This window comes from Macaca nemestrina, chromosome 12 (genome assembly GCF_043159975.1).
Source record: "Macaca nemestrina isolate mMacNem1 chromosome 12, mMacNem.hap1, whole genome shotgun sequence".
NCBI classification, from domain to species: Eukaryota; Metazoa; Chordata; class Mammalia; order Primates; family Cercopithecidae; genus Macaca; species Macaca nemestrina.
Genome location: NC_092136.1, coordinates 128,090,561 through 128,106,304, shown reverse-complemented (window position 1 = coordinate 128,106,304; position 15,744 = coordinate 128,090,561). Strand labels below are relative to the sequence as shown.

Sequence of the window (15,744 nt, the reverse complement as noted above, 5' to 3'; positions counted from 1 at the left end):
AGTTGAAGTGTGATTTGAAGAATAGAAAATAAGGTGTGGTTTGGTGCCGTCACCATCAATAAACACTGCTTTCCACCTAGACTGCTGCGCCTGTCCCAGTGGCTGCTGTCCTGATGCCAGGCGCAAGAGGAAGACTGCCTTTTTTCCAGCTTTCCCTGGCTTGACCACACCCCCCCAATTTAAGGAGGCAGCACTATTAGAAACATTATGGTCTTTGCATCCTCTTAAGCTACTGAGCAGAGGATTCCCGCAGGTAGTTGGAAAGAGACCACAGACTTTGAGGGAAGCTCACTCAGGATCTGCTCTCCGGCAAAGTAGTAAGTGAGGTGTGTGTCAGTCTCTGCCTAAAACTTTTCAGTCCATTTTCCTTTTCCTGCTTTAAAAAAAATTTCTGTGGAATTAAAAAGTCGATAGAGACATTCAGGATACAAGTGAGTTTTCTCTTTCTCTTTTCACATCTTTCTGTATTCCCATTTAATTGCTTAACAACAATTTTCAAAAATACTTCCTAACCTTGTCAGAATAGTCTGAACACAAGACTATGTTTTAAAAAATGTTCCCTGCTTCATAGAAGCAAAACCATGCACGTTTTAGATACCCGTAGATTACTTGTCAGAAACCCCGATTTTTTTTTTTTTTTCCAAATTGGAGCACTTCCAAAGAAATAAAGCTGTAGTTAAACACAGAAATTTCTTTTTTTTCTCTTTAACTCCTAGTAAACCTATGGTTTTACTCTTTTCCCCCCTAGTAGCTTAATGAATTGCTTTTAATAGAGAGGAAATTGCTACAGGTTTGAATCTTGCAAGCCAAACTAGCCTGTTTGGTGTTTTTCTCTGTCTTGGAACTGACTTGCAGACGTTCAAGGATCTACAAGTTCTTAAGTCTGTTATTGAGATGTGGTGTGGGTGTGGGCTGGGGTTGTCTCAGAGTTAGGGAGGTATTTCTTCTCGCCACGGTAGAGCTGGACTCAGTGGCAGGAGATGTCCACGGCAATTCCTCTCCCTCCAGTGATTTTATCTGGCCATGACACTTTGTATGTTACTTCTCATCCGTGGTTAAAGGTCTCTGTTACCAACTTTTAAAGTAGCGTTTGCTTTGGGCAAACTTGAAAAGGTGCTGGGTCAATGAAATCAATGCATTCTATTGCAGGATTTCCTTATTACCTTTTGGGTAAGTTTTTGTTTTTAATCTCAAGGCCATTTTCCTTCTTACTTTAGACCACTGCTATGCAACTGAGAAAAGAGGTATTTGTTAAACAGCCGGAAATAACGATTCTAAAATGATACCTCGCGGCAGCTCCATTTGATTTGTAAAATTACTGATACTATAACTCTTTCATCAGTTGTGGTTTTGGATTGCGGGGCCTCTTTTTTATCCGAAGAGAAAACCCCTTTTTCTTCAGGGGCTGCGGGCTGTGCACGAGGGCGGCAGGGTGGCCACTGTTGCTGTTGAGAGTCTTGCTCACCTGTTGTTCCTGAATGGAGGGAAGGGAGAGCTAATGAGTTAATGTCTGCAAAGTGCTTTGAAGATGAAAAGGTCTTTTCATGTGTTCGGTAGTGCAGTTATTAATATTAATATTTGAAGAAGCGTGCTGCTTCTAATTGTAAATCGACTACTTCCATCCTTGCCAACTCAGTAGTGAAATAACAAACAGTTCAGGCAGTCATGCAGCCTCTTCCGTCCTGGTTCCGCTGCTGAGGATGTGGGAAGCCAAGCCGAGAGCCTGATTATGAAGCAGGCATCTTTGCCTGGCAGGCTTCTTACACGGAGGTGCTGGTTGCTGGCTGTGAAAGGATGTCCTGAGGCAGAGCCCGGGGGAAGCTGGTAGAGGGGTGGGATCCTTTGGCATCTGGCAGTCTGTGGCCCTGGAGAACAAGGCAGAGCATGGACTTGGGTCAGTGGCTGGTCCCAGATGATAATGGAGTTCAAAGGCAAGTAGGGTCAGAACTTGAACCAGCAGTGGGTCAGGGTAGGGAAAGTGGCTGTGCACTTGGATTGTGTCAGTGATTAGCTTTGTAGCAGCGAACAGGGATTGAACGTGACTGTGCCTCTTTCCCTTCATGTCTAAAAGGTGAACAATCATTTGCGCCCTGCCTGGTTTACAAAGATGAGAGAATAGAAGTAAACAGCATAGGGCTGTGAAAAATCATAGTGCCACGAGGTCAAGGAATGTCTGAATAAATACTGCAACAAACTGGGTGTGTGAGTGCAGGTCCTCTCACCTAGGGGAGGGTGAGGCAGAAGGCAAAACACTGTGCAAACAAATAACACATTTCTCTCTTTGATTGCACTGGTGAATTTCTTACTGATAACTGAGGTTCTGACATACCTTGTGATTTTATTTATTGGTGAATGGATCTGTTCTCTAATTACCGGTTCAAAATTCCTAACTGTTCACATCAAACAGCAGAAGAGAATGATTACATCCCACAAGCTGAGACATCCTTTCCTTCCTTCCTTCCTTCCTTCCTTCCTTCCTTCCTTCCTTCCTTCCTTCCTTCCTTCCTTCCTTCCCTCCTTCCTTCCTTCCCTCCTCCCCTCCTTCCTTCCCTCCTTCTTTCCTTCCTTCCTTTCTTCCTTCCTTCTTCCCTCCCTTTCAATCGTTCTTTTCTTTTCCTTCTTTCTTTCCTCTCTCCTTCCTTTCTCTTTCTTTCTTTCTTTCTTTCTTTCTTTCTTTCTTTCTTTCTTTCTTTCTTTCTTTCTTTCTCTCTCTTTCTTTCTTTCTTTCTTTCTTTCTCCTTCCTTCCTTCCTTCCTTTCTTCCTTCCTTCTTTCCTTCCTTCTTTTCCTTCTCTTCTCTTCTTTTCTCTCTCCTCCTTTCTTCTTCTTCTTCTCTCTCTCTCTCCTCCTCCTTCCCTTTCCTCCCTTTCTTTCTTCATTATGGACATTATAAAGTATTTAGCATTTGAGCAAAATTAATGTGGTATGCAGCAACTTAGTGGCATTTCAGGCAAATCTCTTCAATCCTGGGGAAAATTAGATGTGAAAACATAACTTACTTTTTCTTTCCTCATCTCCTTTATCCCTGCTGTATTGAAAGTATAGCTTATCGGACTCCACCTTTTAATTTAGATGATTCTCTGGTTATCATACCCATTTTTCTTCATTTCACCTAAGGAAGGATACTCAGCCCTAATGTTTACTGAGCACTTAGTATATGTTCCAACATCCTTGCTAGGTGCTTTGCAGAGACTGCTTCATTTCATCTACAATGAAGTTTTGAGGTGGGCACTCCACTCTTGTCATCCCCATTAACCAGGTGGAAACTCTGAGGCACAGTCATATGACCACCTTAACTCATGGTGAACCCTGATTAGAGCCAGTGGAATGTGAACCCAGAGCTTGTGACTGGAACTGCATGTCATAGGAATCTAAGTAACTCTGAGACACTTACACACATTTAGGATAGATTTTTCTGCTTAGACTGATTTGCTTGTCTCGGAGAACCCTGGATTAAGCCTGTTTTCTGAAGTGGTATCTGTGGATTACTGATTCATTGTTATGAAGATACTGACTTTGAAGAAAGGCTACCCAGGCCTAGTTTCCTGGGTAAGTCAGTCAATCCCTTCTGTGACAAATATCAGTTTTATTTCTACTCCATGCCCGGCCTTGTGCTGGAGACTGTGCCAGATACAGAATAAGCAATATGTAAGCTCCATTTTAAAAATTAACACAATTATCTTTACTAGAAAAGAGGATAAACATGAAAGACAATATAATTATTAAGTGGTGTAGTATAATCTATACATGCTTTGGGAGTTTCGGTAGGAAAAAAATGGTATCTAGAGCAGTGAGGGAAGGATGTTTCTCATCTGTCTTTTTCTCAAAAGAGGATAGATTTCATATTCCCGTGATCAAGTGTTGGTGCTGCCTTCAGAACTCAGAGGGAACAGACTGGGTAGTACTTACTAGCATGAGAGTAAGCAACAAACATTTAGTGCAAATGTCAGGAAAATATTTTCAATGGGGAGGAAAAAAAATATACATTTTCAAGAGATGTAGAAAGGTGGAAAACTCCAGAGTTTTAGTCTTTTTAGAGATTTAAAAGAGATTTATTCTTTTTAGAGATTTAAAAAATAACTTTTCACTTTGAAATAATTCCATATGCATAAAAGTTTGCAAAACAATGTACAAAAAGTTTCCAAAACATTTGAGTCTTTTACAATTGTAAAAAAAAACATAAAATGCAAATAACTCTTTGAAATTATCTCTTGGTACCTCTGGTAATCCTTAATCCAAATGACTCCTGTCGATGGAAGAGAGCACCATTGCCAGTTTCTTGATCAAAGGGACCAAATAACTAGAACCATGTCTTCTTAGGAAGAGCAAGAAGCCTTGGCAGATGTGCATCTGGCATAGGGCTCCTGAGACACCGACAGGTCCTGAGTTACTCAGTTCTCCCCAGCCGGGTTTGTATTGCACCTGAGGTTATCAGCATCTGCTCAGCCTTGGCACAGAAATCTTGCCTGTTCCTCCTTGGGCTCTGCCTCCTGAACACCTACCTTGTTATAATCACTCATGAGTTTAACCAAGTTAGTCCAGCGCTGCCTTGCTACTCACAGTGAAGTCCTTTGACCTGCGGCATCAGCACCACGTGGGAGCCTGTTAGAAATGTGGAATGTCTGGCCAGACCTCAGACCTACTGCAGCAGACTGCATTGTAACAGGATCCCTGGGTGATTCACATGCACATTACAGGTTGGGAGGCACTGCTCTAAAGAAAGAGCAGAAAGAGACAAACGAAACTGCAAAAACAAAAAAAATGAACAAACAAGAAATTGTGCACTATTATCCGCAGCGCTTTACTACTTCCTTATATTTGTATCTAGTTTCTAAAGCGTTACTCCACAAAAGATTGACATTATATCAAAAAGATGTTGGTTTAACTCAGGAAGCTGCAATATTTCGCCATTTGTGCTATGCAATCTTTCAATGAGTTAGTTCCCCAGTGTAAGAAAAATGCTTACTTCTTGGTTTTATGCATAACAATGGTACAAACAGACTACCATTAAACAGAAATTGTGGCTCTTTTCTCCTGCAAAATTCTTGACTAATGCTACTCAACCTATGATTATGAAAGAGAATCCTGTTTTCATGACTTGAATACAAGTCTTTAGAAAAAGAGATGAGGGATTTAGCTATCCGTGTTCTAGCTCTAACACTTAAATAACCTCTGCCACGTTGGGCAGTAGAAAAAAGTAATTAATGTAAATCAGTAGTGTTACTAATTAGTAACATTAGTAAGCATTTATTATTTATTAATTATTATTAGTAAGCATTTATTAGTAAGCATTTAGTAATGCTTACTAATTGCCAGGTACTATTGATAAAATAGCAATAATAACAATTATTATTTATTGACCATTTTTACTATGTATACAGCATGCTGCTAAGTATTTGTGTTTTGTTATAATCCTCCTCTATAATCCTGAAAGGGTTGGTATTATTATCTGCATGTTATAGTTGAGGAAACTGACTGTGAGGTTAAGAAGTTTGCTCATGGCCATGCACTCAGCAAGCAGTTCTATGTTCACCCATAGTGTGTAACTCCAGGGTTCTTGATCACTGCTAAGCACGTAACCTCTTGGGCCTCAGTTCATTGAAATAAATGAGAAGATTGATGAATGTTTTCCAACTCCAAAATTCACTGGATTTATACAATCCTTCTTTATATAAGAATGCTAGCAAGCTGTTTAGCCTTATACTGAGAAATTGGAACCTTACAATTTGGGTAATAAAACAAATGAAACTCCACCATGAAAATCACAATCAGACATAGTCCAAGAAGTTGCTTGCTGGATTTGAGAGATCTAAGGCAGCTGGTATCTTTTAGTTCAATTTTAAACGGGTATTATTGCAACTATCCAGTCCCTTCTCATTGTTCTTAATAAAATCTCTCTCTATTTATGGTGCCTCTCAGTTTTGTTGAGAATTCCTTTAGAGCCAGAACCAAGTCTAAACTCTGGATTATGTCTGACATGCTTCACAGGCTAAGAGTCAAAATGTGATTCTTTAAAATTCTAGGCTCTTCAGAGGTTTCATTGGCAGCAATCATTGGGTTAGAGTTGACATTTTTAATCTTGTGGCCCTTCTTTGCGTTGGACTTGGAAAATAATCTCTTATTTCATGGCCTCTACTACAACCATTCTTGTGAAGCACAGAGTACTTTACATTATTCCTCCAGCTTATTCCTTTTTCGTTTTGAGGTTCTAAGTAAAGCACAATCCTCATTTATTTATTCAGTTATTTATGAGTACTTACCATGCTCCTGTCTCAGGACTACATCCTAAGGCCAAGTGTGATCATTTGTTGAATTTCATGGTAAAATACAGGATTTGCCTTCCCTGACATAGCATAGCGTTTGTACACAGGCTACGGCCACTTTTACTGTAAGGCAGTGTATTGAATACCACCTTTGATCTTCAGGAAGATGTTCTGACAGAAGCATGATTGGCTAGAAAACTAGATTGTTAGTATTTCAAAGGTTTCAGAGACTAGAATTGGCATTTTCTTAGTTAGATTCCTAGACCTAAGAGTTGGCAGGTTTTAATGTATTTCCTTGATGCCTAGGAGAAGCAAGACCTTTCTGTCCATTGTTGACAATGCCGTTTCAGTACTGTATGGTGAGGGATTTGTTTCCACTGAGAGGGAAATGCATAAAATAATCCATGAAGCATTCCTTATTTCTTAACTGCTGTGGTATACCAGCGTAAAACATCTTCTAGTCCTTCTCTTTTTCAGGAGACAGTAGTGAGCTACTCCTCAACGAAGGGTAAAACAATATACTCTTTAAAATTATAATGACATGAGTTCATTTTAATATTCTAAGAAGGATTCATTGAGCTATGTCAATTCATGTAGGACTTGAAAGTGTTATGCTTAATTAGGAGATGAGTTTATTTTTAGAGAAATAGGAGATGGATATGACTCATTTCCATTTAAGCAAGGGTTGGGGGAATAATTATAGTGAAGTTGGGAAGAAACAAAGACTGAGATGTTAATTGTACTGTGAGTTGCTGCTCTGTGACCTTAGTGAAAGAATAAATGCACTTAGCTTAAGACACAGAAGCCAGTAGCCCATAATTCGGAACACTGCCTTCATTTGTCAGTGCTGGCTACTTAAAATAAGAAGGAATATTTACTACTACTGTAATGTTGGATTACTTAGTCAAGCAAATGAGGTTCTTATAGATTTAGTAGTGAGACAGAAAAACCATCTTCAGTTCTTCTAATCCTTCTTCTTTTCTACGTGTTGTAACCACAAAATATCCATGGGGAGTGAGGAATGTTCAGCTTTCCTAGATATGATGGATCTTAAACTTGAGTTCTTAGAGAATTGGACTTGAGAGCTTTTGTTACAGTGACAGGTCAGGGAAGACATCTACTCAAATGATTTGAGAAATACGTGGGCTACTCACGAGAATCAGAAAGAACACACTGAAGGAGTATAGATGAACTCATCAATCTGGTACATCCTTCAGTTTAGAGAAAAGTGCCATCTTGCTTGTAGTTAATGCTTGAGAAGCCTAACCTCGGGGTCACACAAGGACACACTTCATCATAGGGATAATTTTGTTTTTTTTTTATGTCCAAACGATACCTTCACTCTCTTGGATAAGCTCAGGATGCACAAGGATTGTACACACCAACTCTGTTTCAAGTACTTTAGGTACTTTTCCTCACTTAGTAAACAGACACTTGTTGCATGGCTACTATGTGTCATCCGAAAAGACACCATCCTTACTCTCAAGTTACTCATCATGCAGGAGCAGAAACAGGCATAGATACGGGAAGTGTCATGAACTTTGTTACATTGTTACAGTAATCCCACAGAGGGGCATCAAGGAGGTACATGCAATTGTCAAAGAGGGTAGGGGGGAGGGGAAAGCTTCCTGAAAGAGGAGATACGCTGAGTCTTCAAAAATACATTTCCAGAGTATTCAGAAAAAATAAATTAAAAGTCTATACGTTGTAGATTAAAGATGTTGCCTTGGTAACCCAGGTGTTGCCTTTAGTTTGGCAAAAGCGCTGTTGTTTGGAGCAGGTTTTCTTTACATGGCTAGTTCTTTTGGAAGCCAAATTCTTTTTTTTTTTTTTTTTGCAATGGAGTTTTGCTCTTGTTGCCGAGGCAGGAGTGCAATGGCAACATCTCAGCTTACTGCAACCTCTGCCTCCCAGGGTAAACGATTCTTCTGCCTTAGCCTTCCAAGTAGCTGGGATTACAGGCATGCACCACCACACCTGGCTAATTTTGTACTTTTAGTGGAGATGGAGTTTCACTATGTTTGTCAGGCTGCTCTTGAACTCCTGACCTCAGGTAGTCTACTGGCCTTGGCCTCCCAAAGTGCTGGAATTATAGGCATGAGCCAACGGGGCCGGCCCTGGAAGCCAAACCTGTATTCCAAGCCAAAAGGACATGCTTTTTGTTTGTATTGATAGGAATCCTAAATTATTGACATTAGGATAAATGCTCATTGGAAATTTATTCAAATTTTGCATAGCTTTCAAAGAGGAAAGGCTGGGGCGAGGCGTGGTGGGGAGAAATCTACATTTTCTGCCACAGCTTTATTGTGATTTTGAATTCCCCATGTGCCATCTTCATATCCAGGATATGTTTTAACCATAATTCCTTGCCTATGAAGCTAACATGAAGACCAGAGGGCAAGTTGAAATTTAAAACACGATGCCTTTGTCAGTGGGAGTCTAATTTTGGCTTGTCTATTATGGAATGCAGTTAGTCAATATGTATTCAAATACGGAATGCACATTTTCTTTGTCCCCAAAATGCTCCTTTTCGGCATTTAGTGGGAACGTAAAATATTTTAGGAATTTTTATAATGACAAAGAATTGGGGACAAATTAATTATACAATAATAAGAGGCTCGTTAAAAGTATGATACATACATACAATAGAATACTTGGCAGTCGTCATCTTTAGGATAGAGAGCCACATTTATCAACAGAGAAAAATATCCATAGCATTATGTTAAATGTCAGTGAACAAAGCAGGTTACAAAAGAGCATGTGGAGAATAATCTCATGAAGGTAAAATTGTAATCACGTGTGTGTGTGACATCTATGTTCGTTTAGATACACTAAAAAATACTCATAACAATATTGAACAAATTATTAGTGTAATTATCTCTACATGCTGAGGTTTCAGGTGATTCTAATATCCATCTGTGACTTCTTTGTATTTTAATTTTTGCGGTAACATTGTATTAGCTTGACAAAAACAATTAATTTCAAAAGAATTTTTTTTCAAAAGAAAAATATTTAAGGGTAATTTACTTGGTATTTACCTAAAGGCATAGTTTTTCTTTTAGGAATACATAACCCCAAATGAAAAAGGCTTAACTGATGTCAAAGTTATCTAGAAATACAGCCAAGCAGGGTCAGAGTTGATGTGAACTGGATCCAGCCTTGGTTCAAGCCTGGCCTCTTTGGGATTTCTTGATCTTCTGCTGCCTTGCCCTGAACCGTCCCTCTCCTCCGTAATTTTTCGTTTATTCTGTGTCTCTCTCAACCTGCCCTGCCCTGGCAAGCCCCGGGTGAAAAACAGTGACATCCTACAGGTCCTGGCCGGGTTGCCAGCTTGGGGAGGGTAGAAAGTTGGAGAAGTGGTCACTTGCTCTATGAAGAATAGAATTCTGGAGAATCAAACAGGACCACAGTTTTAAAGTGATTTTTTGGACATGAGACACCCAGGTAAGCCAAAGTGTTGACTTTTTTGTCTTCTCCATCACGTGCTTGTTTCTGTCCCTGCCATCCAGGGTGACGAGGGTGCTTAGAGAAGCATCTTCTCTCTCTCTCTCTTTTTTTTTTTTTTTTTTTGGTTTTTTGGCAGAAGAGAATTCCCTCCCACGTGACAACTGTTTGAACATCAGCAGCACCAACATTTTTCTTAGTATTGCACACATTTATTGCATAAGTACCAAGCAACCGTGGCATCTGAAGATTTACTCCCCAGCCAAGAAGCATCCATGAGACCTGTTTGGGTGCAAAAATGATTTGGACACTTGGTAACAGAGGGTCTAGAGAAGCACCTTCTCTAAGCACAGGAGGAGGCTGAAGACCAGGAGTCTGGTCTCAGCTTGGCCAATTAGCAGCATCGCCTGTCTTCCTCCTCATGTATAAAAAGAGGGGCTTACACGAAAAGAGAATGTACAAGTTTTCCAACTTACACTATTTTATTTAGCAGTTATCTATGTGCCAGTTACTTTCCAACACCAGACTAGGGTCCAGGGATCTGGAGTGAAGAAATGAACTAAATTTCCTCTCTGGGGAAGCTTAAATTCTAACAGAGTGGACTTTGGAGAAGATAATGCACAAACACCTAGGTGTCAGAGTCGGGAGAAAGGTACTGCTACTCATATGCGGTGATGGGAAAAGCCTTCTTAGATGAGGTGGCACTGAATAGCTATGTGAATAGAAGGAAACGGTTTTCCCTTAGAAACGGATCATGAAGCAAATGGATTATTTCAAGTGGTTCTTTATCTAGACCTGCAATCTATTCAGATTCTCTATTTTGAGGAATAAATATATTCACATCTGATCTACCTCTTATATTTTTAGTCTTGTGAGACCAATTCATTCATTTATTCATTCACTGATTTAAAAAACAATGAGTTTCCATTATGCCCCATGGTTTGTCTTAAGTGCTGAAGACAAAAAAATGAAAAGGCATGGTGCCTGCCTTCGAGTAGCTCAGAATTTAGCAGGAGAGACAAACAGAAACAGATGGTTATAAAACAATGTGATACGCACCGTGATAGAAATACACTCTGGGAACATGGACAAGGAGCCGCTAGCCCTGGCTGGGGTGAAGGGTGGCTCAGGAAGGATTCCAGGCTGCAATAACCTCTGAGCTGAGCCTAAAACCCAGAGGAGGCAGGGTTCACTCATCTTGAGGGTGGGTGGGCATTCCTAGCAGAGGGGGGAACACGAGAAGGGCAGGGGCGCGAGACATGGCACCGCATGCCTAAGAAAACAATAGAGTTCCATGTTGCAGTGGAGGTTGCAGGGGGCACGGCGAGATGGGGCTGTGGAGGTGGGAGGGAGCATGGGGGGCACAGCAAGCCACAGTCCAGAGCAGGGCAGCCTCATTCCGACCCACTTATCCTGCGGCTCATGTGGCGCAGGTCCTTTTCAAGAAAAATAAACTCAGCTCTGCAAGACCCTCTGTTACCAAGCGTCCAAATCATTTTTGCACCCAAACAGGTCTCATGGATGCTTCTTGGCTGGCGAGTAAATCTTCAGATGCCACGGTTGCTTTGTATTTATCCAATAAATGTGCGCAACGCTAAGAAAAATGTTGGTGCAGCTGATGTTCAAGCAGTTGTCATGTGGGAGGGAATTCTCTTTTGCCAAAAAGCCAAAAAAGAAAAGAAAAAACAAACACTACTAAAAAAAACCCACCTAAACACTTCATTTACTTCTTCTGAGAAGGTTTACGTCTCTAGCAGCTGTTCTGTGTCACAATCTACAAGTGGAAAAAGGGCGGGTTCCTTTTTTCTTTCTCCAAAAAAATAATAAAGCAGCAATCCATTTCTGTCCCAGAGTTATTTCCTGAGACGAGAGCCCTTGAGAGCCCTGGCAACTCCCTCTTGTCAGTTTCCTCTCTGGGCAAAGGGCTTTTCCCCAAGGGAAGTGTCATTCATACAGTCATAGCTTCAAGAATACAGTCCAGCACAGAGTGCACCAGATGTTGGGCCAGAGCTTTCCTCCCTCACTCTGTCAATGAGAAGAGAAAACATATTTCCACTGAACCCTTTTCCAGGAGTGTTGCTATGAGGGGGAGTGTTGTCTGGCCGGCAGACAGAAACCCTTGGTGTCTTTGAGCTGGGCTTCAGGATGTGGCTGCCAATTCCAAAAGTCCTTTCTCTTACAAATATGTAAGTAAAACAGACATTTGAAAGGTGAAGGTCCTTTGCCGCTTGTGGGACTCTAGGGATGATTTATAGGGCCATGTGGTTACACCTTGCTCTATGCAATCCTTCACAATTTCCTATTCACTGCACCCAGCAGAACTGACTGCTTCCTATTTCTTTTTCCATATTGTTGGCCAACTACTCATCACGTTATGCTATGGTTATATGTGAGCCTGTCGGTTCCGCTGCCTGAAGATACGGACCCTGTCTTTCTCAGCTTCTTCCCCAGTCGGATAGAATCTAAGGGCCATGAGGTCAGGAATCTTTGTTTACTGGTGTGTTTCAAGTGCTCAAGGCCGTGCCTGGCACATAGTAGGTGCACAGTGATTATTTACCAAATGAATAAACAGGTCACTAACAAAGGACGCCTATTACATGATTGTTGGATGAATACAATCGTACTCCCTTATCTGTGGTTTTGCTTTCCGAGGTTTCAGTTACTCTCCCTCGACCAAGGTTTGAAAATAGGTGAGTACAGTACAGTAAGATATTTTGAGAGACAGAGAGAAACCACATTCAATAACTTTTATCACGGTGTATTGTTATAATTGTTCTATTCCTGTACTAGTTATTGTTAATCCCTTACTACATCTAATGTATAAGTTAAACTTTATCATAGGTGTGTATGCATAGGAAAACGCATAGTATGTATGGGGTTCTGTACTATCTGAGGTTTCAGGTCTCCACTGGAGGGTTTTGGAACAAATCCTATTTGGGTAAGGGGAGACTACTGTAATCTCCTGAGGTCCGTGAGGACTCAGGAGATCCTTGGGGCTTTTTTTCTGGAGGAAATCAGAGGGATGAATGTTTACGTGAAACAGCATTCCCACATCACTGGGGGGAATTCCAAAAAGTACTAATTTCTAAAAGGTATTAGTTGCCCTGCAGGACCCTGGAGGGATGATCAACATTTCCCTAGGGAATTTGATTGTGGTTAAGCCATTGTCAGTATGACACAATCAATGTTGTTAACTTTTATGTCTCATCCAAAGATCTCAAAGTAGATCAAAAACTTTGAAGTGGGATATAGGGTTTGATGATGATTCATCAGGACTTTAAAACTTGATTCTAAGAGTGAAAATGAGGAACGCTTTGGTGGAAAAGGAGCCATGGAGCTCAGTGAGATGATCCTCACAGTGTATGGTCAGGACAGGCCGACCTAAACCATGTGACATGCATCTTACTCTTAGTTTCATGCTCAGTGCCTAGTACAGAGTCAGACCCATCATAGGTACTCACTGTTCTTGGAAACAAACACTGAATAGTGACCCCTGGTGCAGATGTTAACAATGTCCCCGGCCTAGGGTATTTTGACCTTTTCCTACTATTCAGCTTCACCACTGAGGAGCTCTTCCTGGCTTTGCTGTAGCAGAGATCAATTTCCTGAAAAACTAAAGGACAAAATCTTGATTAACATAGTCTAGCTATCCAGACCCTTAGTTAATTTTTAAAAATTAATGTTATTTTGACTGCATTTGGAAGAAAAGACATAAGAAAAAGGCAAAGTTTTAGTTAAAAACACAAGGCGTAGTTCTAGGATAAGATATGTCTTCAGGAGGTTTGTAGCTTACATCCCTTAACCATATGATATTAGTAGTTTTGTGGTTGTCGCTCTTAGGCAGTATAGTTTTATGTTGCCAAGCCTGTTTAACTATATCATTTAAACATTTAAATATATTTCATATGAAAGAAGGGATCAAGATGGTGAACCAAACTGCAAATTGAACATAAGACATTTCTTAGTACTCAATGTTTCTTGAAATGTATCAATTGCTTTAAATGTTAAGAATTAAGGAAAAGGCAGACAAATACGAACTGGAAAGCAGTGAAGTTAAAGCGTCACTTCCTAACAATAAGAATTTGGCCTCTGAGTGGTATGCCTAGGAATTTAATCTTCGAGATTATTCAAGAATGACTTTTTAAATGCATAGTGTAACGTTTATGAAAGTGTGTAATGCACTTTCGAAAGTATTTAGGTCAACAGAGATGTTCGATATGTAACGATGACCAGTAGCTAGCTGGAAAATCCCTTCAGCCAGAAAATTGCTCAAGCATTCTAGTCACTCAGACTTCCAATGTAGAAAATAGCTCTCAACAAGAGTTATTTTAATAGCTCTCCTCCTTTTTTCAAGATGAATAATGTTCAATCCCTTTTGCAGGGTTTCTCTGTTTATCTGTTTCTTGGGGTACTGGGTAACGTACCTCTTCAGGAGAGCTTTTTCCATCCTTCCCTTCTCCAATCCTTTCTGTGTTTATTCCTTTATCAATTAATTTATGCCCCAACTATGTATTGTATGTCTACTTATGTGCCAGGCCTGGCTGTGGGTCGGGGAGACACACAAAAACTTGTTCCCGCCCAGAAACCCTACAAAAATGTGCCTCTTGTGGTGCACTGGTTTGCTGCTTGTTGTCTGCAGTGTGCAGACATGATCTGTTATCCACGTTACCTTGCAACCAGGGGACTGGTTCTGTCTGAGGTCTGCTCTTACCGGTGCCAGGAGTTAGTCACTTTATCTTTCTGAATTTCCATTGTTTTCCCTGCCACGCAAAGAAGTGAACTGGTTGGTTCCTAAGGAGACTCTTAGTTCTAAGGTTCATGTCCTCCTTGGGGATTCTAGTCCACAAACCTGTGAGCATCCAGAGGCTCAGTGAACGCCTTCTCTCACACAGGTGCTGAGAGCAGGATGAGCTACTTTGTGGATTCTGCTGGGAGCAGCCCTGTCCCTTACTCAGCGGCTCGTCCTGCAGTGGTGGTGAGTGGTGGCCCCTTCCCCGCCCCTTTGCCCACGCAACCTTCTCCCCTCCTCCCCGTACTTCCTGTATCCTGACTGCCAGTAGACAGAGAAGCCAGAAACCTGAACTCCAGGGTTTGAATCAGCTTTGAATCTTACTCAATTGTAAGATTATCTATGATTTTATCAGCATGTAAAAGAAAACCAAATACTGATGAATTTGCTGAAGAAGTTTTAGTATGTTTGAGTTTGAGAGAAATGACTCAAATATGATGAACATTTAAAGCCAGTTGATTTTCACTGCACAGTTCATTTGATGAAGATGTTTTACATATTGATGTACCTTATTCCTATACATATTATAATTTAACTTATTTTTGACCTCAGACACAAAAAGTCAATAATGCAAGTTTTCTAATCACAGACTTTAAAAGTGAAAATGGAATATGACAATAAGTTTATGGGAAAATTTCATAACTCCTAGAATAAGAGGGGACAAAGAGATTTTAAAATAGGACTGGATAAAGTTTATTGTCCATAGGTGAGAAGACCCTTGCCCAAGCTATATGCTGATCAAGGGAAATGCTTTGACAAATTTCTCAAAAATGTATTGTGTGAGGGATCTTATAATGTTGTCACTGATCACTTCCAATGTTAAAAGTAACTAATATCAGCAACTGTGTCATTAATTTTTCTTTCTAAATTCTGTTATGTTTTTATCCAAAGATAGCCATCATAAATGTTGAAATTTTTTTATATACTTATAGCAAAATACAGACAGCTAAGTTTGTTTTATTTATTTTTTTTCTTTTTCTTTTTTCTTTTCTTTCTTTTTCTTTTTTTTTGAGACAGAGTCGTCCTCTATCACCCAGGCTGGAGTGCAGTGGCACAATCTTGGCTCACTACTACCTCCACCTTCTGGGTTCAAGCGATTCTCCTGCCTTAGCCTCCCGAGTAGCTGGGATTACAGACCTGCACCACCATGCCTGGCTAATTTTTGTATTTTTGGTAGAGAAGGGGTTTCACCATGTTGACCAGGCTGGTCTCGAACTCCTGACCTCAAGTGATCTTTCTTTGAGATGGA

At 40.5% G+C, this 15,744-nt stretch overlaps 1 protein-coding gene across 2 annotated transcripts in view; it reads left to right on the top strand.

Moving 5' to 3' along the window:
• Positions 1 to 229: 229 nt before the first annotated feature.
• The window catches only part of LOC105476220 (ETS proto-oncogene 1, transcription factor), a 128,245-nt gene continuing 112,730 nt past the window's right edge, over positions 230 to 15,744 (top strand). Inside the window, exons 1-2 of one of the 2 annotated variants that reach the window (XM_011731932.3) lie at positions 230 to 326; positions 14,599 to 14,681. In XM_011731932.3, coding sequence (XP_011730234.1) covers positions 14,613 to 14,681 — 69 coding nt within the window. In that variant the 5' untranslated portion in view covers positions 230 to 326; positions 14,599 to 14,612. Of the gene's footprint in view, positions 327 to 14,598; positions 14,682 to 15,744 lie in introns of those variants that run through there. The other variant, XM_011731933.2, reaches the window with a different exon arrangement.